The 27,127-nt window shown below is 48.4% G+C and overlaps 4 protein-coding genes across 5 annotated transcripts; 3 read left to right on the top strand and 1 right to left on the bottom strand.

The window, feature by feature from the left end:
* The first annotated feature begins 341 nt into the window (after window positions 1-341).
* Window positions 342-14,691, top strand: LOC128277285 (allatotropins-like). Of its 2 annotated transcripts, none has more exons than XM_053015727.1 (4): window positions 342-412; window positions 1,419-1,722; window positions 13,243-13,619; window positions 13,694-14,691. In XM_053015727.1, the coding sequence occupies exons 2-4, from the start codon at window positions 1,717-1,719 to the stop codon at window positions 13,854-13,856; spliced, it is 546 nt and encodes a 181-aa protein (XP_052871687.1). In that variant the 5' UTR covers window positions 342-412; window positions 1,419-1,716; the 3' UTR covers window positions 13,857-14,691. The 2 variants fall into 2 exon arrangements, with proteins under 2 accessions (XP_052871687.1, XP_052871688.1); XM_053015728.1 differs by having other exon boundaries at window positions 1,493-1,722.
* Window positions 14,692-16,047: 1,356 nt separating this feature from the next.
* Window positions 16,048-17,268, top strand: LOC128277481 (protein obstructor-E-like). Its single transcript, XM_053015940.1, has 2 exons — window positions 16,048-16,054; window positions 16,115-17,268. Exons 1-2 carry the CDS (start codon window positions 16,048-16,050, stop codon window positions 17,266-17,268), a joined length of 1,161 nt encoding a protein of 386 aa, XP_052871900.1.
* A 2,750-nt stretch (window positions 17,269-20,018) lies between these two features.
* On the top strand, window positions 20,019-24,905 carry LOC128278391 (uncharacterized). Its single transcript, XM_053017119.1, has 3 exons — window positions 20,019-20,025; window positions 20,101-20,217; window positions 24,499-24,905. The coding sequence occupies exons 1-3, from the start codon at window positions 20,019-20,021 to the stop codon at window positions 24,903-24,905; spliced, it is 531 nt and encodes a 176-aa protein (XP_052873079.1).
* Window positions 24,906-26,467: 1,562 nt separating this feature from the next.
* On the bottom strand, window positions 26,468-27,127 carry LOC128278392 (peritrophin-1-like). The gene is made up of 2 exons (XM_053017120.1): window positions 27,121-27,127; window positions 26,468-27,054 (listed from the first exon to the last, which is right to left on the bottom strand). Exons 1-2 carry the CDS (start codon window positions 27,125-27,127, stop codon window positions 26,468-26,470), a joined length of 594 nt encoding a protein of 197 aa, XP_052873080.1.

Genomic DNA, 27,127 nt, shown 5'->3' on the forward strand with positions numbered 1-27,127 from the left:
TTGCTGTGCAAATATGCAGATAGTTGACGGAAGTTTTCGGCCTTTCGAAAGCCCCGCGGATGCAGCAAACGCGCGGTCCGGATGTTCATTCGTCGAAGCTTCGGAGTGAACCGGCTGCGAGCTTTCTTCGCGAACACGTTCACTCAATCATCGTCGCGTTGAGGATGGGAAGGATACGCACCGGTCGGTCTTCGTTCGGAGCTGGTGCCGGCTTCGGGGCCTACCCACACGCTCGCGTCTTCCGGTGCGTAGCCTAACGCAGCCCAGCATCAGCAGCAACAGCAGCAGCAGCAGCAGCAATAAAAGGAAGTGATCTTCACGATGGCGTAACATTCGTCGACGGTTGGTCCAACGCAGCGGACGGGCTCAAGTGAAGCAATAGTGTTCTGTGCCGTGTTTTGTAGTGAGTCAGGTATGGTTCGGTCTGGTTCATGAGTTCTCTTCCTTGTGCGCAGTGTACCATACAGACTTTCCAACAGTCGGCCAGTGTTCGTACCGGGTGCCGGCTCGAAAGTGATCGGCACTCGGCACTTTTCTGCCGTTTGTTGCGTGCCACGCCAGGCCAACCAGAACGAGGCCCCGTTCTAGCTGGCTACACGTTTACTGATGTGACGTGGAAAGGGGGTAGACAAAAACTAGAAACAAATCAAAGAAATGTCCTTTTGGCTCTGCAACCGGAATGTCAGCTGCAAATGAACGAGTGCAATGTGGCCACCACGTGGCACGTGGCTCGTGCAAAGCTTTCTACGCGCATTCATTTGCTTAAATGCAACAAGAATGCAACATCGACAATTGTTTCTTTGGCCCGCGGAGGCTTACACCGACGGCGCTGTACGCCTTTCAATTCGAACTTCCTGTTTTTTTTGTTACCCCCTAAAACTGCTTCTTTTAAAAGCCGACCTCTTCAGAGCGCTTCAGAAATTCTATGCCGGGTTGCATAAAGGAGACGCAAAACAAATGAGTGATTAAAAAGGAAAGGTTTTGCTTTTATTAATCCACCTCCTGGCCGGTCGGCGAGACGATCGTGTGCCAAGCGAAACGCAAATCTAGTGATTTCCATACGGGGTGCACCGGAAGTGAGCCCTTTTAGATAGTGCAGAAGGCTAGTTTCTTTAACGTGCATAATAATGATGCACCTGCACTCGGAGCATGAGCACCGGCAGATGATTAATTGCTGTTAGAGGCTAGCACAACAACGACGCTTGCTTTTATTGCTTAACTCGCTGCCGCTAGCCCCGTAAGCAGGTGATCCCTGGACAGGATTTGCAAACCTTGCACTCATGAATAAATTTCTCATTGTACGCTAGAAGGCTAGAGCCCTCGTCGATAAAGGTGCAATACGGCGAAACATAAATTACGATCTCGCGAAAGACGCCCCGTGAGCCACACAGCCTTATCCTATTTTCTAAAATTCCCAGCACCAGGCAACCACCGTTCATCATCTTTAAAAGCAACCCTTGAAAATAAAAAAAAGTATCTCCCGCATACCCAGAACGGATGCACAAAATGATCCCACAAATCTAGCGGCGACCACTTCGGAGGGTAGCGGTAAAAACGTGTTTCACAAAGTTCACCAACGGGTAACGTGCCGAAAACAGGAACACTAACGGAGTGAGTGACTCGAAAAGGCTACCTTTTGTTCGACGGTTGATCATTGGTCTGCGCCCATCTCTCCACTCGCTTCGGGTAGGTTGCGAACATCGACAGGACAGGACCATGGAGGTAAGTGCCGGAGCGCCCTTTGCGCTGATTGTACGATGTGAGCGCTGCACTGATTGCACTGATTTATGATGCACGAACCGGCCGAGCACCGAGGATCAACACCGACGGTCGGTCGATCGAGTTGTCTGATGCCGTCTGATGGATAACTGGCATACATTATCTTACGAATTTTGATTGGCCTTTTTGTGGTTTGTATTGCATTTTTCAATAGTGAACCTGAGAGCGTATAAACTGATTTATGTTGTATCGACGTAACTGTAGCTCACAAGGTACTGCTTTGCGGACGAGAACTTTGCCAAATCTTGACTAATAGTTCCTGGAAAGGTTTCTTATTTTTCGAGGGTACGTGTTCGACTATTATTCGGTCGATGTACCTAGCTCCTGGCCATCCACTACCGATAGCTTATCTGTTTGCTGTGTCCTTGCGTTCCTCTGTATTCTGCGATATGCCCAAAACATTCAAATCCTCTATTTTTTCAGCTCAATTTGAACAAACACCAACCTAGCGACACATTTCATCACGTACCTGGTTCGGTTGAGGCTTTGGTTTGTTTTCTCAGCGGTTTGATAGAACCCGAAAAAGGATACAGAAGCCCAAACGATACTAAATGAATATTTATTCCATTTCGACTTGAACAATCGCATAATAATAATAGTGTTCAACCGTAGTTCGTTGTTGATTTGATATTTTTTAAACCCTTTGTTGTGTAACTTTCTGTAAAATGTTTAAGAAATTCCCCAAATATTTAACAGAAATTCACACTCGACGCACAACAGGACTTGCTGCCGATTTCAGTGTCCCGTGCTTAGTGGTTACAGTTTAATTGAAATCATTTTCGTTCCCAATGTGGACCGCCGGAATGTGGAATCCGGAAGCCAACGAATGCCGCGAATCAACAAGACAGATATGCAGCGGAAATGGAAAGAAATGGTTCCTCTTTTCTTGAAGAACCTCGTGGAAGGACGAAAGAATAACGTCACCATTTGTTTATTTAGGAACTGTGTGACTTTGAGGAAGTGAAAGCATCTATTTGGTTTACTTTTCGGGCAGAGAAAACAACTGCAGGGGCAACAGAGTTATTCTAATAAAAAGGTTTCCCAAAAACTGAAATAAATGAGCATAGGTTTTTGTTGCTTCGACGATCGTTTGCGAACTGTGTTATTCAAAAAGATAATTTTCCACCCGGTACACCGCTCCATTATGCTAAATCGTACGGCTTTTGTATAGCAAACGTAATAGTGGAACTGAACAAAAAAGCTTATTGTGTCCTGCCTTAGGATAGGAGTGCATCGGACTGAAAAGGAATTGCCAAGGGGGTAGCACGAAAAGTTAGTCTTAACGCACCCCTGGCTCCTGGGCTAGTTATGCCAGCGAGCAGCTTCGCTACAACAATAGGGCACAAAACTATTTAACAGAAAAAAGTAATAATGTGTCATTCTGTAACGGCCGCAACAATCGCAGGTTGGCGCTCCGTAACGAGAGGGTTGCCAGTTTGCCTTTTTAACGTGCCGTGTGTGCACCGTGTACACCCGAAGGGGCGATAATCCGGCAAAATGAACCGCCGTTTGTTGACAAAATACTTTTGAAATGGTTTTTAATACCTCCGTTTCGACTTACCGTCATTATACCATAAAAGGACGGTTCTAATTGCTACAACGACATGAGTTTTAGTTTTTAGGAATTTTACAGTTCTTTTTCACGTGTCAACCATTCAGCGGCCCATCGTGCCGTTAGAACAATAGCTGCGACGTAACAATGATTTAATTTCATAGCACCTCAACTGTTTAGCACATTGCCTTCTTGTTAATCCGACACGGTTCTTCTACGATTACGAAGCCTGTGTGTGTGTGTTGGTTGGGTTCACCCCTAAACCACCATTTGTCGACCTTTAACAACTCCCGTGAACCGTAATCATACGCCCGGTATTTACGTGTACATCCTGCGTAACATGAGACATTAGCCAGCGTTGTGAGAATGAAAGCAAAAACACCTACCTACCTGCACAGCCGCGACGGTGTCGACGTCCCATTTCGGCCACTGGAGGCCAGAATGCAAGAATGGGGGCCTCCTGAGAGCCTCCTCGAGAGAATTTACTCTGCCTCTGCAAATAAAGCACGGAAGTCCTTCCCGGATCGCCCGGACGATTTGTGACGCATTGTGCCGCCGGGGGAGTATTTGTATTAAATACTTAATCCTGTGCCGGGACGGAAAGCAGAACTCGGAGGACACAGATTGAGGTCCGGTTAAATGCTGGTCCGGCAGGGACGGTGCTCCTACCGGATGGCGGTGTCCCTCCGCTCGAATCACGGAAGTCTGACATCGAGAAGATTTATTGTTGCTCTGCTCACCGTCGAGCATCCTGCTGGCTAGTACTTGACGGGATTTCGTTCGAAAATGAAACCAGATTAGAACCGTGCATGCAGCAGGATGTAAAGTGGCACCGTACGGTGGCCATTTGTGGTTGGTTAGAACATTTATGGCCGTGCTTGAAATTGACTCACCAAACCATGAAATGTAGATACTGCGTACTCCCTGAAGGATAATAGCCAGTCGTCGGCGATTGTATCGATGGACCCCTCAACGCCGTCCCGAGAGCGGAGTGGAACACACACCGCACACTCTTCAACGCACCGGAATGGTTCAATAATTGACCGTAACTCATAGAACAGGAGCCATACGCGGTTTAATAATCTTCGAGCCACTGTACCATAGATTCACGTGGGACGCTCGTCGAGAGTAAAGTTTTTCACACACAGCATACTTGGATCCACACTGGCTGCTTCGGGAGTGGCTTCCCAACCTCGGGCCTCAATTAACCAAACCAACTTCGCTCGCCCGGGTTGTTCCGGCTAATTTCTTGGTAAATACCACCAAGTGGCCTTTAAATCACTAAATGGCTGCCGTTTTCCGTGAGAGTTTTAGCTTGAGGCTATTTCACTTTGCAACTAGCCTGGCAGTGGGACGGAAGACGTAGGCAGGACAGTGAAAATGACCCCAATGATTCGAAGGGAGCATCAGATACTCACACCGCTGAAGTGCCTTAAGTAATCATCTTTGGCTCAAACATGTATTCTTTTTGTGTAACAATTTATATGAAAAAGTTAGACAGACGTAAGAAACGCTCCATTGTAAAATGTGTGGGACCATTTTAAACCCGTTTTCGTTCTGCTCAACTTGAATAATTAAAAGCTACGTGAATGAAGGCGGAGATCACTTAAGCCCTTCATTGCTTAGGCCTGCCTATCACGGCACACTTTGATGTTTTTCGTTGAAAGCAAAATTAATTGTATGCCCTCCAAGAATGTACTCTGATGGTTCTGTTTTTTCTATGTTTTCCGTCCCAATGAATGTCATGTACCTGGACGGTATGCCGAGCAATGATGGACATCTCCAAAGGGCAATATTGGACGGCCCGCGCGGCCCCTGGACGGGGTTTGATGTGGCCTCGTTTGCCTACACCTGTTGCTTCTCATTAGTGCTGGAGTTAATTTTCTAAAAATCTTTCGCTTGAATCATTCATAAATAATGGAGCTGTGACGCTGGTCCATCCACAACGCTGGAAGCCTCGAGCTCATAAAGTAAAGTCGTCGATACAAATTTTGATTAACTCTTCGTTTCGGCCTTTTTTTTAGAATACAAACTTCAATTTTGCGCATGGCGTATCAAACAACAGTTACTTTGGTTCGACATCAAACACTGCGGAAGCCACACCTGTTGCTGCTGTGGCCTTCACCTTAAAATTGGAACCGTTTTGGAAGCGGAATGTTTCCATTTTCGGGCTGAACTGATGCTGATGGCCCTATCGATTCCTACTTCGTCGAATCCGTGCGTATCCGTAACAGTATTGTGGAAAATAAATAGAATAAACGTACCATGTACGTCTCTTTTGCAGTCCTTATATTGGATGTGTGAGCAGCAAACAAATGAATGACTTTCAGCAATATCTGAAGGATAAGTTCTCGTCTGTTTTTGTACGCCTCTCTCCCCTCATTTCTCTCCAGAAAGTGAAACCTAAACATTCCGGCATCCTTTCCGGCCCCCGAACGCGGTTCCTTCGTCGGCTCCGGGTGCCAAGCAGTAAGAAAAATCGAAAACGAGAATGTTGACAGAAATTTTACTTTTCCATAAACACCCACCACAAACGTTGCTAGAACGTGGTTCGTGGTTAATAGAAAATGTATCAAAAATACTTTCCGACCACTTGGCGCGATACGCGGCATGTACTTTGCTTTCTGCTGGTGAGCAACGGCAAATAGGATGATGCGAGTTTTCCCAAAACCCAACCGAGAGGCTTCCCACATGGGTAAGCTACAACCTTCGGGACGGGAGCGACGATCGGTCAACGTGCCACCGTCGGAGAGCGGGTTATGCCCGATGATTTTGACGACAGTTCGGCACACGTTGCTCTGCGGAACCCGGCGGTGGTTTTCGAAGCACCCACGTTACGGGGGTGAAACCTCCGTTTCGCGGTTAGTCAAATGGAATTCTCAATTTGCGGGTTTCTTCGGCCACGCATATTATGTTGACTTGCCATTTCATTATTTAACCAAACCGTGCAGACGTGGGCAACCGGGTGTTAGGTAGAATATAGGAAAAGTGGAATTTCCTGAATTCATAGCGAATCGCGTGTGTCGTGTTGTAAAATAAGCAATTACACAGCATTAGTTCATTCACAGTTAAAAACCTTCCTTTTCGAACGATAGGACAGGATACTCTTTCAATTATGAAAAATAAATGTTCTAATTTAATTCAGTGTTGCCGATCGGTTGAAGAGAGCTTGCATTGAATTAATATTCCAGGAGATCGTCTGGTGTGCTAACCTTTCATTAGACCGTCTATCGTCTACCGAAGAGTAGAGACATCAGCTGAGTGAGATGTAATTTTCTAGTCCTGGGAGTGACTTATTAACTTAACGCACGTACGTTGCACGTCTTTTCAACAAATCTCTCATTGGCCACACTCGGTAGCTTCACACGGAGCTCTTGACTGCATAATCACCTCGACCGACCGACTATTCATTGCAACAGTAATAAATCATCGTTAGCATCGGTTACCTCTTCGGGCGCACCTCTCGTGGAGTATGGTGGACACAAACAGCAATCTAAAGCATTAATTTTTCCCCAACATACAGAACTCTTATCGCTCGTTTAACCCGACTCCGGACTTAATCTTGTAGCAACGGGAAGTCAGCAACCATCCCATCCGAAGGTGGCCCCTTCGTGTAGGGGTTCCGAGTGCGCTTCTAATGAGCATGAATAGATAGAAACATAGATAGAAACCCAGTCCGTGGTCTGCATAGTAGAAAAACCACTTTTGACCATCGGTGGCTAGTGTGATTACGATGGCCCCCCCCAACCCCCAGTGCAAGATACCGAGTGGTACTAAAGACTTTTTTGTTTGGTTTTGGTCCGAAAACGATTTACATGACGTACCCCGAAGAATACGAGGAAAATTAGATGGCATTTTTTTAATTTCAAAAGTCAAACAAAGGTTGAAAAATCATTGTGGGGTGAAAATAAAGGTTGATGACAATCACCGATGCTGATTATTTGAAAACTCATCGATATTTATTAATCACTACACGCGCAGTGTATCGATTTGGCCCAACAAGATTTAATGCTCAATTGGTTTCAGATCGCGTTCATTTTATTTTCCCGCTGACGTTTCGGATCGCGTACGTCAGCTACGGAGAAGTGGTGAATTAAGAGACACAAAAAGCCACTGTACGCTGTCAACCAATAAATCAATCATCTCCGTTGGCAACCGTTAAAGCACCCGACTGCTGCGGATCGGTATGCAAAAAGTGCTACTTCATGGATCATTTCACCATTTCTCTGTGCTGAGATTTAGGAAAAATTGTCAAATAATTTGAACAAAGCCATAACGATCCCATATAGAATCCATTTAGTTAGTATGAAACTTGTGAGTGGAAAAGTACACCACCAAGAATGAGGCAATCGGGTCAACAAACGTTCACAAAGGAAAACATAATCATAGGGTAATCAGCGAAACTACTAGCAAATAGCTCACGTTCGGCCCATTTCAATGGCGCAAACTTGCCCGGCTGTGTTCACCGCAATCAATGTTTGTCTCATGTTTCTCCAGAGAAAAATTACAAGTTGTTGACGGAGCAACATAAACAAACCTGCAAGCAACGGCAACTACTCCACGCTCGTATTCATACTCGGACATGCCGGTGGTATTAAAAGTACCTGTTGTTGGCTTGTTGTGGGGGCCAACTCGTCCCTGTTGTGCGCCACCAAGACACCAGCCAGTCAAACCGAGGCGATGTGAACGTTCACCGTCCAGAGTGCGCCGTCTTCGCTGCATGCCCGTAGAAGATTGTCGGCGTATTGTCGTTGAAGATCTTGCAAGAAGTTTGTTCAACAGTTGAGTGGCCTACATTTCAGGGACTGCCTGGCGGCTATGAAGGCGTCCCCGGCGTTATGCCGGCACGCTGGCAGTTCGGTTTATGCTGTGTGCCGTAAAGACACAACACCGCCGTTGATAGACTCCCCGGTATCCGGTTTCTACCGATTGCATGCACCAGCAACAGCAACATGGCAACAATTTGAAACTGATTAACAGCTTATCTGAGATGGAGGCGCTTGGTTGGTCGGAATGGAGACGCCTCGTCACGGCGATGGAGGCGCATGGTTGTCGTCTCATTGGTTAATGCAATTCGATGTTCGAATATTTGTCAACTCCTGCTTAATGGTGTACGTTATTAAAATAGGAACCTCGGAAGCATCGGAATGCACATTTTTTGCAATACATTAAAGTTTGCAATCTTACTGTGATGGAGACGCCTGGTTGTGTTTGGTTCTTGTTTTGTTTTTGTGTTTGAATATTGCCTTTACAAAACCCATTTTTTTTTTTTATAATTATGAGAAAAGGTATGGAATTTTTTCGCCCTCAACCACGAAAGCTAAGTAAAAATGTCGCTCACGGACAATGGACGCCATTGTCAGAGAATACACGGAAACTTCAAAAGAACATGCTAGAACGCCTACGACCATTGCCGCAATCACCACGCATCCGGCCGCATACATAGACACACAATGCTAGAACCTTCTGCCAGATCTGAACGCAACAATGAAGCCCTTGTGGCCCTCGGCTTCACCCCACTTGCCGGAAAGGCGCTCGCCGTCTGTTCCTCGGCCTATTATCACAATTACAGGACACTTAAAGCTAGCTGCTCATCGCTAAATACCGAGAATGTTTCCAAAAGGCGCTTCAGCGCAACGGCAAACCGAAGACATGCCGTATGGCTGGCGCCGGTTAAATGCCGAAGGCCGCGCGAAACGGTTGGCGGTGCTTTCCCAGCCCACTTGAACCAACCAGGAACGGAACAGCATTCCCAAACAAGACACTCTACTCCCCAGACCGATACCGGAGCATTCTTTAAACGGTTTTTTTCTTAACGAAAAGTTAAAGTGTACCACCGTGTGTCTTCCTTATTTTGTTCTCATGTTCGGTTCCTTTCGTTCAAAGTGTTACCGTCATCGTAACAAATAGCCAAACACTCCCCAAAAAATTGACTTTTACTATGGATCCTGTTTCGAATGCGGCATCCAGCGGCATCACAAACAGCACAATAGTATCCGCAAGGCCAGAAGGTATGACAGTGGTGAAGATTGATCACCGTTGGTGCCCCACAGCCATACCCGTACTGGGGACACCTGTTGGTCGTCCGAGAAACCCTTTGCTTTGCTGGTTACAACAACAACAGGAACAACAACAATGGAGAATTGGCACGAAAATGGGATCAATTACGCCCAGAGAGAAGCCGAACTTAGAAGGACGCTTCGAAGTTTTGGGAGAAAAGTTTGTTGTCAGGCTCGGGCATCGATGACGTATCATCGTCGTGGCAACCACCAGGGACCACCACCGGGTGGCGAACCAATAGATCATTCGTAAACACATTCACGCGGCTGGTGACGATTTCGTTACCACGCACAGTGAACCTCCTACGTCCCGGACGTACGGTGGTTCAGAGTTCATTCACGGAACCACAGGCAGATGTGTGAAAGATGTTTGCCCAATGCCCACAGTGGATATCGTGACCGCTTATCGCGCAGCGTAAATATTGACACAGCAAATTATGGAATCACATTGAAGCGGTTGATTCAATCAGCCAAAAGAAAAAGGCGCCCAGTGTTTATCCATCATTAGCCGGAGCCACACACGGAACACTGCCGAGCGATGCTTTTGGTGATGAAATGGCATCGACTCTGTCCCGAAACGCTCCCTTTACGATGATGGGCTCGGTTCGAGGAAACTTCAACAAAGCCCTAGCTGTTAGCGAATGTGACGCGGCTGTCGTCTACAGACTCTATCTTGCGACGAGGATGACCACGCTGCTGGCGCGATGCCATATTTCAATTGTGGACCCCACTCTGGCACCTACTCCCAGGAGAAAACGCCGTGTAAGACATCATGGTACGAGTTACTGGTTTATGGTTCCCCACTTTCTTTCTGGGGGTTTCCGGGGCAAAATGTAACGATTATTTATGGGCCCTCCCGGCGGTAAGTGTACGGCAGGCAAATTCGGCCGGACTTACATATGCATGCGGGAGTTAACTATGTTTTAGGATAGGGAAGGCACCAAATTGTTATAAAGCGCGAGGAGAAATACGTTTGTTTAAGAATTTGTACAAATTTTGAAGTTAACGCCACAACGCCGGCACTTTTGTGCCAGAAGTTATGCAAGCCGTTCTTGCACAAATAAAATATACAACGCGTATTTAAAGGATATTCATTGACTAGTTAAAACTAGTTACTTATTAAACGTAAACGTAAAACTGAAATTGTACTCGAAGCAAATCCATAACTACTGCATGAAAAGAGACCATACAATTTGCTCAATGTGTTACTACCTCATTGGCATATAGATAAACTTCTTACGGATTCAATTAAATGAACTCCTGCACGATGCACCCGGATGCAACCAGCAGGAGCTTAGTCAATGTTTGGTTCCATCTTTCATCACCAGATTAATAGCGTAAAGTTTTGAAGCTATGGAATGTTTAGTCTTCACCAGGACGCCCAACTCCAACTCCATTACAAACTTGCGACTATGTTGGGCAAGTCGTAGTAAAAGACGAAAATTAACCAGAATGGCACATTCACCGATGCATCCTATCGATGGACGAGGCATCTAGGCATCTAGGCCAACAGACCCCAAAAGTCGTTTGAAGCGATCGGCAACTTAATTACAGTGTAAGCACAACTTACAGCAACCGGGTACCGTCCGGTAGTAATCGACCAGAGAGGGCATATTGAGACTGTGACAGAGCCTTCTTTCCATGCAGCCGTGTGCAGCATGGCACTGGCATCGAGAAGCTGGCCTATCCGAAGCCACACATCCTACACCGCGTAGGAAATTAATTTTAACCCTCCACCGACTCAATAGAATGTGCCGGTAGCCCACATTTTCTGCACGGTTAACTTGGGAACAACACCTGCACCGTAAATATTGTTTTGCTTTTTAACCGGCACCAGCATGTGGGTAGTTCGAGTGCTCTGAACCGATCAACCGACGAACTGGTCCGATACCAATTACATTCAATTCGAAAGTGCTTACTTACTCGGCATAACCGTATGACCCGTATTTAAGCTCAGCGTAAAAATAACTTTCCAACTGCCCATTTCCGAACCCGGAAGCTTGCCGGTTTTCGCTCCGTTTCCGATCGACTCCGACGCCGGGCCGAAGTTGGTCGTTTGATGGTTTCGCTTCCGGTTAACTATTTGCCTCGAAACAACATTACATTATTAGTGAATGTCCGTGAAACACTGCGGCAAACTTTCATGGCGCTCCGGATCGGCAGAAAAGTATCCGATGACGACGAGGCCGACCGGCCGGTCGACCGGTCGGTAGTGTAAGCGATATTTTGTGACTGGCCTCGCGCACGATGACTCGTTGAGTTTATAGTTCGGGTGAGTCTCGCCACTCGAGGCTCCGGCCAAGCCGGAGTCGAACGTAGGTTGGAAAATTGAGTGAAGTTTTTGAAACAATTTTTTTGCAAAAAGCACCAATAACCGCTTGGCACCGACCAACGTCTACGGTTGGTTACGGTGGCTGTGCCAAAACATGTGAAACGTGTAACGAAGATTAAACTACTGTTGATAGGGCACAGAATGGCCGTGACACTCTTTTCAATTTTGTTGATCAATTTAACGGTTACATCAGGCTGCCAGAATATTGTGCCTAAGTCTCTCTGTGTACCGTACCGAAAATCGAATCTAGTTCCTCCATAGGAGAAATGCATATAACGAGAAATGCATACCCTTTTCTCAACGGATCAGTGAAAATCGTGTGTAAATCGAACCGACACCGAGCAGTACACCGGTCAATAGCTTGCCAACTCTTGACGGTTGACGGTTCTTCACTCTTGTTCGCCATTTCGCGACGGATTCAAACCGCATTCACTCCCAACCGGATTTTTCCCAGATGCAACCGGGTACGTGTCGTGATCAGTGTTGAATTACGTCTCGCGACTCCTATAGCTTCTGGGTTCCAATATGAGGAAGCGCCGAACGATTTCAATCAAAACTTGACATGACGTAGAAGTCGCTGTGAGTCATACGAAGAAGCAAATCAGAAGCGCCCTGTCCTTCTGTTGCCTTAGCAATACGCGACTCCAAGCGACACTCTTACTCGACGCCTTGCTTCCGGTCGGTCGGTCGGTCTTGCCGCGAAGGATTCACATCACACTGTCTTCAGTCACTGACTGTGCGGTGGAAGTCAAACCATAATCTTATTGTAAAAACAATCGAAGTAGCTCGCGAAAAAACAATCATCACACTGACGGAAGGCATTGATTGGGGGGTAATGGTAGATTGATGGCGTTAAAGGCGGCCGCGATATCCTTGGGCGCAGATCGGACGGGCCCTTGAGACTGAGGACGGTTCCACAGAGCCGCGAGCAATAAATATTTATTGATAAATTTCATACACAGAGCTGTTGGAGACCTTTGGAGTGTGTGTCGCTTTGCGGCTCCTTGAAGAAGATGTATCTGAAAACCACCCCTCACACAGGCACTCGAATGTAAACGAAAGCTCTTCTTCTTCTTCTTTTTTGGCGCTACAACCGCTGAGCAGTCTTGGCCTGGCACCAGAGACAATGCTAATCTCTGATGCTCTTCTGTAACTTTTAATTTTTTACGGACGGGATTGTTAGCCCCGCGCCAACCCCCCTGTCACGCCGGTATCGGGAATCGAAACCATGGCCGGTTGAGTTACAACCGATCCCGGGATTCGAACCACGGCCAGCTGCGCTGACAGCTCTATCAGCGGGGGTAAACGAAAGCTATAAATGAAATAAATTGAAAACCTCACAAAGAGGTCGTCCGTGACGATTGAATACTGATGGGCACACGACGAGAGCGTGTCAATTTTATCCTCGAATGGTTCGAAAAAGAGCTTCAAATTGACGGTTACGGAGAAGTGATTACGTGGGTTGATGGCGTTTAACAGGGTCAGCACAGTGACAGGATTGCGATCTGGCTTCGTTTCAGATTATGAAAATATCCATCTACAAAGTGCTGATTTTCGTGGCACTCGCTACGGTGATGCTCTGCTGTCAGCCGTCGGAAGCCGGACCCGCCCGTCAGCTGGCAAGCCTGGCGGCGAGGGCCTCCAAGATTCCGCGCTCCATCCGGGCCCCGTTCCGCAACCAGGAGATGATGACGGCCCGAGGCTTCGGTAAGCGCCGGGCACCGATCGGTGTGAACTACGGCGGAGGCGGAAGCGGCCACCCGGCACACCACGGCGCCGACGAGACCGCTAGCTGGGCCGACGAGAAGCACGAGCTCGGCAAACTGATCGACGACTTCGCCGGACTCGATTCGAACGATCCGCTGCAGCAGCTGATCGTGAGCGAACAGGAGAACAGGTGAGTGAGACACACTCTTTCTCATCGCCCCCGGCAAAACCCATCATCATCCTTTCTGGGTGGATCCGTTTCAGCTTCCCCCTGGAGTGGTTCGCCAACGAAATGTCCACCAACCCGACGTTGGCCAAATCGATCTTGCAGCGCTTCGTCGACACCAACCGGGATGGGTTACTGGAGGCCAGCGAGCTGCTACCACCGGGCGGTGCGAGCCCGAACGATGTCGGCGAGTTGTTCTAAGCACACGAAGGAAGGATTACACTTTTCCCCAAACATTACCCACTTGCGTTCCGAACCTATCGCCATGCCATGCTGTTACCCCCACCGATACTACCACGCAAATCACGACGAGCCCAATTACTTAATCCTAGCGTTACAACACTCCCAAAGAGCCCTGCAATCTTGCATTCGCTGCGGTCTGTTTCCGACAGCGAATGACAGAGAAACTCTAGACGTAGTTTATTAACCGAAAGAATCTCCAAATATCAGACCCCCAACACGGAACACGCGCGACCTAAAAGTGGAGCCAATAAAGGGCTGGGTATTGGTTTCAATTTCAGGTTTCAACTGTTCTTCACTTCCGGTGGCCACTTTGTGCAGGAGTGCACGGCGCAGGTAAGATGTTTCTGCTCCGACTGGCAGGATGTGCCACGTCGCACCCTCTCCTGCGTTAGCTATTGTTCACGGTGCCGGGTAATGGCCCGTGTTGTGTAGCATAGTAGATGTTAAGAACGGGGTGCTACATTTATTACCAAGCATCGAAGCAGTGTACACAAACAGGCAACCCAGAGACGGTTCGTGTATCAGGATTAATGTTAATATTTGAGGTAGACAATTGGGCGAAAGATGAGGTGGAAACAGGCTTGATAGCGCTACACTAAAATAACAAACAAGATACGATATTTGGAACTGGTCAGAGAAAGAGATAATGATACCTTAATGATTGTGAAATTTACACACGACAAAGCATTAACAGTTATACACACTGACTAGAAAAATCAGAGACAGGTAAAATAGAACAAGCAAACAGAAACCGAACACAAACATACCGAGTCCGACAGTAACAGTTGTAAAATACGAGAGAAATACATATTGGTTCAACAGCAACTACAGTAGTCGAGTGATTAGTTACGTGGTCATTTTATGTGATCTCTAGCTCTAGTAGTATCTGGGATATGAAAGAAAGTACGAGGTGGTGTGGCAAACAATAGAACTGTTAAATATAGGTTAAATAAATAAACTGTTTCGGACAGCGGTTTTGGAACTGGTCTGTTCCATTTGGGTCAGTCTGCTCGGCCTGCTCTGCTTGACCCAGCCTATTTGGGACAAACTTCGATTATTGGCCCCAAATGGAAGAAGCAGCAGAGACGGTAACTTTCAATTATTGGGAGTTTGCGGTTTACTTCGGGCTGTAAAGATGCACTGCATGAACTGAGGGGAACGTTTTGAGGTGGACTGATTCAATTACCGGTTGAATTCAATTACACGCACAACAATGACTAATGCTTGCTAGCAAATGTCGACTATCGGCAAATTGTTCCATTATTAAAATGGTCTCATTTAGTTGTTAAATGTACGCTGAGTCACAATTACTAAAACTTGAAGCGCCTCTCGAGAACATTCCAAGACGCCAAACATCCTTCTGGCAGCCCGTTCGGAATTGATGAATGGACTACGGTGGGTCGGAAGCAAGTGCCACTATCACGGCCACCATGGGTCCCATGACCAACCTTGTGGTCAGCTTATCGGGGAATTGGGTGACCAGTCTAAAGACCTCCATTACGTGGTGTAAGGTTGCGTGCGGCTACGTGAAAACACTTCCGGTATCCAATGGAGCGACTGATTGAAGATAGCCATCAGAAGAGACACCACAACAAACAGCGAGAGAGCGGGGTACATGTTGACCATCACCACAACCATCCGTCCGTCCGGCCTGGGTGGCTGGGGTCAGTTGACAACGCTAGCGATACGGTGAAGATGTAGCCACCCCGGAACAGCACTATTCAGTTAGGTGCGCTGATATCACGGTACCTACGATCTCCGCAAATGCCATTTCGATGTAGCGGATGACCGGCGAGCGGACCGGCACTTACCGCTCGACACCCGATACTGACCACCGGTCACGCAGACGGTGCTGACGGGAAGGTCCGCATTCCATCCGATCGACGATCGAAGGATAACGAGAGCAATCACTGTGGGAAGCACCATGAGTCACCTGATATCGGTTGACGGTAGGATTCCCAGACGGTATACTATAAAACGGACCCACACCGAACCGCTACGCATCATTCCTCAGTGCCAGCAGACGGGAAGCTTACACAGAGAGACAGAGAGAGAGAGAGAGAGCGAGAGAGCGAGAGTAAGCAGACTCACGCGCTGCAAACATCCTTCGGAGCAACCCAGCATCCCAGTGGCCCAGCCAGTTCTGAGAATGAACGGTAAGTGATCCGCTTTCGAGGGGGCGTCGTTCTCGGTTCTTATTCCATCCCTTCACGCAGCTTTTCAGCCATTGCTGGTGGTGGTGGCAGTGGCGCTCTGCAGTGTCAGTGCGCAGCAGTCATTCCGGTACGAGGATGGCATTCCGGATGCGCGATGCCCAATGTACGACAACCCGATGAGCCCGGTTCATCTGGCGGTGGCGAACGACTGCTCCAAGTTCCAGAAGTGTTTCAATGGGCGCGCCTTCACGATCGCCTGCCCGCCCGGGCAGGAGTTTGGCGAGCAGATTCAGCGCTGCGACTACCCGGTGTTTGCCAAGTGCCGCCAGGGCTACGCGCAGCCCGAGCCGGCCGAGTTCCGGTACGAGGCGGGCAGCACCGATGTCCGCTGTCCCCGGTTCGACGACCCCTTCCATCCGTCCCATCTGGCGAACCCGACCGATTGCCGCAAGTTCTACAAATGTTTCGATGGCCGTGCTTTCGAGCTCCAGTGTCCGGAGGGGCAAGAGTGGGGCAGCGAACTGAACCGCTGCGACTATCCGTTCCTGGCTCGGTGCACCGCAAAGCGAGCCGAAGAGCAGGCCAAGGCCAGCGGCCGACAAGATGGCTCTGAGGACGTGGACCCGACCGGAGCCGAGCAGAAGGAGCCGGAACAATTCGTTCGGCCGGCTAAGGCCGAGTTCAGCTACAGTGCGGGCGTCATGGACGCTCGCTGCCCGACGTACGACGATCCGTACCGACCGATTCATCTGGCCCATCCGACCGATTGCCGCAAGTTTCAGAAGTGTTTCGATGGCCGCGCCTACACGATCGAGTGTCCGCCGAGCCAGGAGTTCGGGGTGCGCATCAACCGCTGCGACTACCCGCAGTTCGCGCAGTGCTCGCTGCAGAAATCGCGCAAAAGCGTCGGCAAAGCGTCAGCCTACTACGATGACTACTACGAGGATGAGGAGGACGAGTTTCCGATCGATTCAGCCGAGTGGACCCCGGAGCAGCGGGAGATGGTGGCCGGCGTCGTGGATGGCCGCTGTCCGGCGACGGACGATCCGAGCGAGCCGATCCACTTCACGCACCCACGGGACTGCGGCAAGTTCTATAAGTGCTTCTACGGCCGGGCGTTCTTGATCCAGTGCCCGATCGGCCAGCACTGGAGCGTGCGGTTCGATCGGTGCGACTACCCGAAGGTGGCCAAGTGCACGATCCGCGGTAGCTGAGCCGGGCGCTAGAAGTGTGTATCTGTGTGTGTGCGGGGTGCGCGCTAGACCTAAGAGAGAAGTATTTATTCAGTTCAGCTGACACTTGTACACCGTTTTAACAATATGGCCAACACGACGAGACCAATGAGCATACCCCACCAGGGCACCCTCCAATATCAGTGGTGTAGAATGAAGATTTTGAGTAGTGAAATAAATAGCGTTCCTAGCAAATGACTCTCGGTTATTTGGAAGATTTCACTGGTCACTGGTCACCGAAGATTGCTTGACAAAAACCGCCTGTCGATGGATCTGCCACATAAGTCCTAAGCCGGAGTACTACACGCAGAGGAGCGCACACAGCCGGAAACTAAAGTCGGTCAAGGATTGCCGTGATGAGTTGTGTACAGGAAAGCCAGTCTAGTAAAATCAGTCATGTCTGTGGCCTTCAGATACGACTTAAAATCGTTCGATGAAACGAACCAAAACGCAACAACAAAGAAGCCTATTCTACAGTAATCTATCGAAAGAACCACAAAGTGTTTGTAAGATTTGCTTGCATTCTCTACTAAAATGGTGCCTGGTATTTATTTGATTTTCGTCGACGGTTTCACGGTGCGGAACACTTGGCGATGCCCGGGTAGTCGCATCGGCTTCGCTTGTGGTCAAACTCCAGCCCCGGCGGGCAGCTCATCTCGTACGCTACGCCACCGAAGCATTTCTTGAACTTCGTACAGGTCCTGGCCGCCAGGTGGACCGCCTTCAGTGGATCATCGGTCCGTGGACAGCGAGCATCCGCCTCGGTGATCGGCTGCTGGTATGCCTCCGCTCCGTACTCCTCGTCTCCGTCATCCGATCCGTAGGAGGTCTCAGGGTACCGATTTTGCACCGGTGCCGGTGGTCGCACTGCCGGAGGACGAACGACTGGTCGCGGTGCCGACGGTTTTAGCATCATCTGCTGCTCGAGCTGCCATTTCTGTTCCTGCTGCTCCCGGAGCAGCTGCTGCTGCTTAAGTCGTTGCTCCTGGCGCTGTCGTTCCTGCTGCATCTCCTGCTCTGCCTGGTACGCCTTTTCTTCCTGCTCCCCTGCATCTCCTGCTCTGCCTGGTACGCCTTTTCTTCCTGCTCCCGGCGCAGTGCCTCCTCTTGTTGCTTTAGCTTCAGTTGCTGCAACATTTGCTGCTGCTGCTGCTGCTGCTGCTGCTGCTGCTGCTGCTGCTGCCGCTGGTTACGGTCTCGCGGTTTCTCCAGGCCTTCGAAAGTATTGTGCACTGCCGGTCGCTGTGGTGCCAGTGGTCGCGGCGCTTGTCTGTTTGGCACGAGCGGTACCAATTCCGGCTGCCACTGTGACTGCTGGAGCAGAAGTCGATTATTCCACCCCCCCAGATCGGATTCTTCAAAATTTGGATTTTTCATCTCCGACGCTTCCTGAAGCAATGGCGGATTGGGACCGTTCTGCTTGACGGGGTACTGCTCTTGAGGCTGCTGAAGCGGCGGAAGTCCACCAGACCAGGGCTTGTTGCTAGGAAGACCACCCTGATAGGGTGGCTCCCGGGCGTTCCAATAGCTTCCGTAATGCTGGATAGGCAATGGACCGGCATTGCGACTGCCTACGTCAGCCTCCCACACTGGCTGCTCAAGATACACCGCCGCTTCGAGGCCGATCACTAGGCACAGCACCATCAAGGAGACGGGGCATGCTCCATGCCCATAACGAGCTACAGGAAAAACAGGAAACGTAACCAAGTGAAGACGAAATCTTTACTCTAAAGTTAGCTCACCTCTCATGATGCCGAATCAGCTGACTGCAGGTTATGACGGTTGTACACTGAAACGATTGTTACGTCAACCCGACAAGCTCAGTCCTATATAAGGCACGTGGCCCTAATGCTTGGAACTTGGCCTGGGGCGCTCTGTCCCAACGAGAGATGCACTCTTCCAGGAGGCGCGCTGGCAAGCGTGGCGTAGCACATATTCCAGGAACTGTCGGCCCCGGTAATGGGTTTTCCGCGTTGTCGGTTGATGCATAATTTCTGTACCCTCCTCTGATTGTGACTGATTGTGCGACGACGGTGACAAACTAACGCAACATCATACGCGAAAGATCTTGTCCGAAAAGAGAACTTGGCTGTGGGTGCATGATAAGACAAACAACTCCTTTAGCCGCCGTTGCATAACAGCGACCAGATAGCCGCCCCAAGATAACCATCAATAGCTGCCTTCAGTTGGCCAGTTATGGTAATCACGTTTAGTCTGGTCAATTTGATATGCGTACACCCGTACACTCGCCCTAAACCTGGTTACGGCTGTTGATTGCTGAGCGTTTAATCTCTAACGAGTGGCCTTGTAGCTTGCTCTGCCGTGTGCCTTGAAACTCGGCCGTCCCTCGGCCTTTGCGAAGGATGCAGTGAGCAACACTAAACATGTCAAATTATCTTTTACTCTAGTAAAAGCGTAAAAGCTTTCGAGTATAATTAAACACGATTTGGCGATTGATCGCCGCAGAAAACGAATTGGAAAACAGGACGACGGCATCGGAACCACGTCTGCCGGTCGGCAATCGTCAAAAAAGCATTCGATAGCAATCGCAGAGAACAGCGAAACACATTCTAACTAATAAGCATCTGAACCTCTGACTATTCGGTAGCAGCAGTCTGGAATTGGCAAGCAAGTCGTATAAAAGGTACCCAGTGGCGTTAGGATGGCCACTGTAGTCTACGAATCTGGTTTGTGAAAGAACTCAGGCAATCAAACGAACGACAAACTCCAACATGAACGGTAAGTTAAGGGAGCAGTTCTTCGAAGATTTCCGTGTAACCTGCTATCCTGCTATCCCCACGCGTGTCCGTCTAGCAATCATCGTGCTGACCCTGTGTGCCATCGCTGGCGCTAGCGCCCAGTACAACTACGGCGTTTCTGGTATAAAGATCCCAGACAACTACAACTACGGTTACAACCATTACGTCAACGGCCAGCAGCAGCAGCACCAGCAGCAGCAGCACCAGCAGCAGCACAACATGAACCAGCAATACAAGCCAGTGGTGGCCATCCCGGATTCTCGTTGCCCCCGTACTGACGACCCGATGCGCCCGGTCCACCTGCCGTACTCGGCTAACTGTGGCAAGTTCATGAAGTGCACCGGTGGCTTGGGCTTCGTCATGGACTGCCCGGCCGGGCTCGAGTACAGCCAGCGTTCGGGTCGTTGCGAATACCCGAATGAAGCCCAGTGCAGCATGAAGTAGGAGACTCCAGTCAGTGTTGGCCACAGCCGGTGAACTCCGAACTATGGACAACTATACCAGCTACAGACATATAATGTGTTAGAAAAACCGACCACAGGGTCGGATACCGTGGAAAAGGTGACGATGCTGATGTGTTTGAAGGCACTATTCATGAATAAAGCACATGTATGAATACTATTTCACTCCGCAATGGAATGCTAACACTGAACACTACGTTTTCTGGCAATTTTTTGGCGAACCCAGCGAATTTAAGATCATTTACAGTGCCGATCGTATCATAGAATGTTTCATGCTGGTAGTTAAGACAATGTTAGTAGTTGAGACAATGTTAATCTCTGATGCTCTCGTGCCTTTTAGTGCCTTTGAAAAAAACTATTACTGCTTCCTGGAGCTAACTCTTCAATAATCATATAGCTATCTTCATCCATGCATAACTCCTCTAGGACTGGGAACGTTAGCTCAAGAAAAGAATGCAAATAGGTTTCATTAACGTCATTCAGATGAACGAAGTACAGTGCATGGAAAGACTCTGTAAATTTGGCGTATTCCTACGGAAGTGTTTGAAATTGTTTTGTTGAATTTGTTTGTTGACCTGGTTAACACCAGCGGTTTTAAGTTCGGTAAACTCGGGCACGGTCCATTCGTTTTGCAGTTGTCCTTAATGAACCAAATCGACAAATGCTGTAGTTCAGGAACTTCCAGCAGAATCAATCGTAATTCCTCGGAAGTTACATTACAATTAATTTCCCACGTTCGAACAGAAAGCTTCAGCGTGCGCAGTAACAGTGCTAAACTTTCAAACTAACCATCGTCCCCCGAATAAGACCTTTGGCGAATTTTGCGATAACTCCTGCGGGTATTGAGCAAAAAATCCAATCCTGCATTCCGGGGCCCCAAGCACACACAGTTCATTCTTCGCCCAATAAAAGTAAGCGTCGACCACCGACGGCACACGAGGGATTCGGTCGCATCATGTCGTTTTACCAAACAACGACTCCTATTACGGTCCGCAGGAAATAGGCAAAAGAAAGTTAACGAAGTACATTTATTGAAAGCGTTGCTTCTACAGTACAAGTTTTGGCATGCTTTTCGAATTACGTGCTTTTATACGAGCCGAACGACGGGCCAATGGATGGACTTGTGGATAAAAACGTTGCGAGTCGAAGTCGATTCTACATGAAGGGATCAATTTTTGTAGCCGTATGATCCCAGGCTCAGATAGCCAGGGGCAGAAGTTAAAGGACAATCTGTTAAGCAGGGGGAACTTTTCCGCTATCTGGTCAAGATCCTTGTTCTTTATCTTCAAGCGTCGACGTTGTAACGGTTAGCGATGAAAAAATTGGGTTGATTGAACATCACGATTATAACCCTTAGTTAGTGTCCCCGATACATACCTGATAAAACCTTAGTGTCAAGCACCGAACGTTATTGCGATGAATGAAGCTAATGCTGTCAGCGTTACGTATTTCAAGTTCATCTAAATGTTCCAATCTGTCAATTCTAACAGAATTGTCGGCTGGTATCTGCGAAGGAAATCAAAGGAATTGAAATGGCGCGTACAGTGAACATCTACTATCGCCGTTGCAACTTACCTGATGAGTCAGGTCTAGTTCTAACCGTCGGAGACAGGAAAATTTCTCGCAGATGAATTTACAATCCAATGCTTGAAGGTAATCGTAATATATGGGGTTGATGTCCAGACAGTGCAATTGTGGCGCAGTTTCGAAAAGGTTCTCGAGAAAAACGCGACTAGGATGCATTCTTAATTCAACTGATTCGAGTGATTTGATCGCTCCACGAAACAGTTTTGTATCCAGTTTTCCGTGTAATTTAAGATGCTGTAAAAATAATATATTGAGTAAACTATGGTTTTTGTGTTTTATTTGCTTACCTTAAGGAAAGGGCAGTACACCAGCGATTCTAAAATACCTTCTTCCGGATCATCCTGAAGAAGGTCTAGATACGTCAGTTTAGAACAGTGGCTAGTAATGCTTCGAATCCATTCTACTGGAATAGTCACGTCGAAAGTGAGTCTTCGAAGCAAGGAGTGTCTTCGAAAAAAATCATGAGCTTTGCTTGAAGCTATCTTTTCAACCGTCTCACCAGCAACATCTTCTATGGTAAAATCCTCTAGATGTGGGAACGTTAGCTCGAGAAAATGAGAGAAATAGGTTGCATTAAACAGATATATGTGAACGAGCTTCAACTGCCCGCTCACGTATCTCCATGCTTCCAGCTCCCGATCTGTCTCGCAGCTCATGTAAAGACTCTGCAAATTTAAGACATTCATTGCAGAGAAATCCAATTGATTTTTTTCCATTCGGTGCAGCTTTAGGGATTTTAGTTCCGTCAAAACCGGGAACGGTCCATTCGTTTTGCACTTGGGGTCAATGTAACCCTCAATAGAGAAATGTTGTAGTTCAGGAACTTCCAGAAGAAGGCATAGTAATTGTTGGGAAGTAATGCTACATCGTATGTGCAACTTGCGAACAGGAAGTTTCAGCGTGCGCATTAACTGTGCTAAGCTGTCAAACTGATCATCGTCCCCCACAAAAGGCCTTTGACGAATGTTGCGATAACTCCTGCGGGTGTTTAGCACAAGTTCCCATCCGGCATCATGCTGCACCAACCACACACGGTCCATCCTTCGACCCGAAAAGCTCAACTCCGACCAGCGACGGCACACGAGGGATGCCAACTTCAGCTCGTACAGATCGAGCTTGTCGAAAATCATGCATAGAACCTGTCGAAAACAAACACTTGTGAGTGAGCTATATTTACTTGAAATTGTGTATCACTTACTTCATCGGGCAAATCGTTCAGATTCATCTTTTCCACGAATGTTTACTGCGCAAAAAACGATTTGTATTCAGATGATCGGAGGCGATACTGGCTAGATCAAAACAGGATAAACCGCCCTGTCAAAATGAATGTCAAAAAGACAGGATTACTCGACTGTAGTTCAGGGTTGTACTGATACATATGGATATCGACTTTTTTAAATATAGATAGTCTCTGATACAACCGGAGGGCCGATTGCTCGCTGCCCTTTTTCCCAACTAATGTAATACGATGAGTTATCCTTGTTCTAGGATTTATTGTGCCTATGCTTATAGTAACTGTAGATTAAAGCGTGCTTTCTACAGCTGAAGAGTGGCTACAGATTGCCGCCATTCTCTGCCTGAATCCTTCGGCCCTATCCGTCTGCCGGTGCACTCTCCTTGCAGAACTTATGTCTGCTCCGGACCCTACGGACGACACTAAACTGACCAAAGCGTAAGGTGGGTGGTAGGCCATTCAATCAAGTTTCCAGTACAGACGCGATCGTTAAATTAAAGAATATTCAAAACTAACACGGTACATTGAAAGCTGTTGAACGAACATTGCATAAGTAATGGCTGAGCTAAGGCTCGAGCATTAGTATGGATTATTGCACACAGCATGGCTCAGTAAGGGATACTAAAATGAGGTGACCTCGTGTAGACAAACCATACACTCTCGCAGGTATTCTAATTGATCCTAATTTTACTAAATTTTTAAAGAAACACTTGCTAAATGAGATACCGTGTTTGGGCTCCGATAATGAAAAAACACGGAAGTTGGCCGATTGTGTAGCAGTTTCGCGTGAAGCCACTTCGCGGAACCGTACGGCACGGTTTCGTGGGCTTTTCCCTCGTGGTACGCACGGTTCGATAACGGTCGGATGCGATGTTGCCGTTGATAACGGTAAAAGCGAACGCCAGTTAGGCAACACCGTGACAACTACCCTCGCCTGTGGCTCCTCTTTCTGGTCAATTAGTCGTATTACTTACAATATTTAGATTCTGTATATAAGCGAAGCAGGCGCCGGAGACTCAGCATCATTCGCTGTGTACCCGTTAGGAGGATAGAAGTTAGAACTAACCAAGTTCACACAGCACAAACAAAATGAAAGGTAACGTCTGGCGGAGTTGGTCGTCTAACGGGTGGCGTTAATCTGGTCCACGATTTTCTCTTCCTTTGGTGGCAGTCTGCATCGTTCTCGCTGTGATCGTGTCCGCTGTGGTAGCAACACTTCCGCAAGCCGAGCCCCGCTACGAACCGTACTACGGTCAACAGCAGCAGCAGCAGCAGCAGCAGCAGCAGTACGAGTTCCAGTACCAGCCACAGTACCAGCCGCAGTATCAGCCGCAACCCCCGAAGGAGCAGCTGACGGCAGACGGTTACAAAATTGTGCCGGGAGTTGTCGATGCCCGGTGCCCGCGTGCCGACGATCCGATCAAGCCTGTCCACCTGCCGGTGCGCGGAAACTGTGCCAAGTTCATGAAGTGTTTCGGTGGCCGTGCCTACGAGATGGACTGCCCAGGCGGTCTCGAATTCGGTACCCAGGTGAACCGTTGCGACTACCCGGCGCTGGCCCAGTGCTCCAGCTACTGATCCTGTTTCGAAATGGACTAAACGGAAAGATGCGATCGTCAGGTTGACGGACACTTGCTTGCGAGGGTTAACAGAGATTTTTGAATAAAACACTCGGTTTTGCTGAAAATACTCCGTACTCTATGTTCTGGCGAGATGAAGTAACAGCCAAACGGAATAGGGCAAATAGGGGCCACAACAACATTGGACGCCTTAAGATTATTTTGCAGATTTGTGGATGATCGTATAGTGAACCACCAGAACGTGGCTTAAAGCAACACTCTGTAAGACTTCGAACGGTTCTGTGGCGTATACGAATAAAAATATGCAAATGTAACACATCGTTCAATAAGTCCCGAGACTAGCGTAGAGATGGCGCTGATAATGCCATTTATATACCATGGTTTAGAAGTACCAGCCTCTGAAGGTTCTCAACCATCTTAATGAGGTGTGTTAAAATTTGATGTAATTCGAACCATAACCAAGAAAGCTATAGTGGTTAAAGTGACGCTATTTTTGCAATCCTGAAAAAATAGACCAAAGCGAGTTTCGTGTGTTGATAAAACGTTGTTTTCTAATGGGAAAAAACATTGTTCAAGCTCAGCAATGGCTTGAAAATCGTTATCCGGACTCTACTCCGTCGAAACCAACCATTTGTCGGTGGTATGCTGACTTCAAACGCGGTCGTGCTGATACAAATGATGCGGAACGTTCGGGTCGGCCAAATGAGGCAGTAACTCCCGAAAACACCAAGCAAGTATTGAAAATCGTGATGGGTGACCGCAAAATGAAAGTGCACGAGATAGCTAAGATGGTGAACATATCAACTGGTAGTGCATTTACTATTTTGCACCAAAAATTGGCTATGAAAAAGGTTTTTTTCAAATGGGTGCCGCATTTGGTCACAATAGAACAAAAGCCACCATGTCACAATTCAATCAAAACGATGACCAAATTCAACGAATTAGGATTCCAACTGCTTCCTCATCCTCCGTACTCGCCGGATCTGGCCCCCAGCGACTACTGGCTCTTAGCGGATTTCAAAAAGATGCTCCAGGAAAAAACATTTGTCTCGAATGAGAAGGTGATCGCTGCTACTGAGGGTCATTTTGAATCAAAAGACAAATCGTTCTACAAACATGGCATTGAAAAGTGGGATGGGATTGAAGGAGATTATCTTGATGAATAATAAAGAATTTTGCCGATAAAATGTTGTTTTTATAATTAGTCTCGGGACTCGGGTTATATGTGAATTGGGGAGCGCGGCGTCAGTCGGATAATGGAAATAGGCGAGGACGGTCGTCTTTGAGAGCTACTAAAGTTGGCGTTGTTATTGGAGTAAAGCATAAGGATATCACAGGTTCCTCTCCGATCGAGTTTGAAGTTGAAACTACGAAATAAGTGTTACCAACAACAACTCTGGAACTATAAGGTTACGGAACATAGCGCAACGGATTAAGGTTCAAATAGGTAGTCCAAGTCCAGCCAGTGGCAGTGTAAGTTGTGCAATGAGGAACCGTTTTATTCGACATGAATACTTTCAGGTTCTGGGCCCTTTCAGCCCTTTTACTTTCAGGTTCAGCTTACATGCGACCACAGCCGCCTTCCGCGGGATACTCGCAGCGCCCTTCCTTCACGTCGAACTCAAGACCGGCCGGGCAGTCCATCTCGTAGGCTCGGCCTCCGAAGCACTTCATGAACTTGGCACAGCTGCCGGTGCGGGGCAGGTGGATCGGTTTCATCGGATCGTCGGTGCGAGGGCAGCGCGCGTCCACGACGCTGACCGCCGGTTTGTACTGTGGCTTCGGTACCTCCACCCGGGGAGCCTCCCGGTCCTCCCAGCTGGGCCGATTGAACACCGGCTCGCCCGACGGTTGCACGATTTGGTTGGCCTGCTGAATCTGCTTCCGCCCGTCCGTTGCGCAACGCACCAGGTAGTCGTAATCGCAGCTCAGCTGCTCCAGATCGTACTCCAGACCGTCGGGGCAACGCATCTCGAACGCCATACCGGACGCACACACCAGAAACCGGTTGCAGTCGGTCGGATGGGCCAGATGGACGGTCCTCTCCAGATCGTCTACACGTGGGCAGCGGGCATCGCGCACGGCCGTCACCGCGGCATCAACGGCCACCATCGACAAGGCGAGCAGCAGTAGCGTATCCTGCAGAGCTACGAAAGATAGCTTGGGGCGTGAGTTCACCGAAAGTATGGAGTTCTTGGAGGCGAACTACCTACCTTTCAT

Source organism: Anopheles cruzii, chromosome 2, assembly GCF_943734635.1.
Source record: "Anopheles cruzii chromosome 2, idAnoCruzAS_RS32_06, whole genome shotgun sequence".
In the NCBI taxonomy this organism is placed as follows: Eukaryota; Metazoa; Arthropoda; class Insecta; order Diptera; family Culicidae; genus Anopheles; species Anopheles cruzii.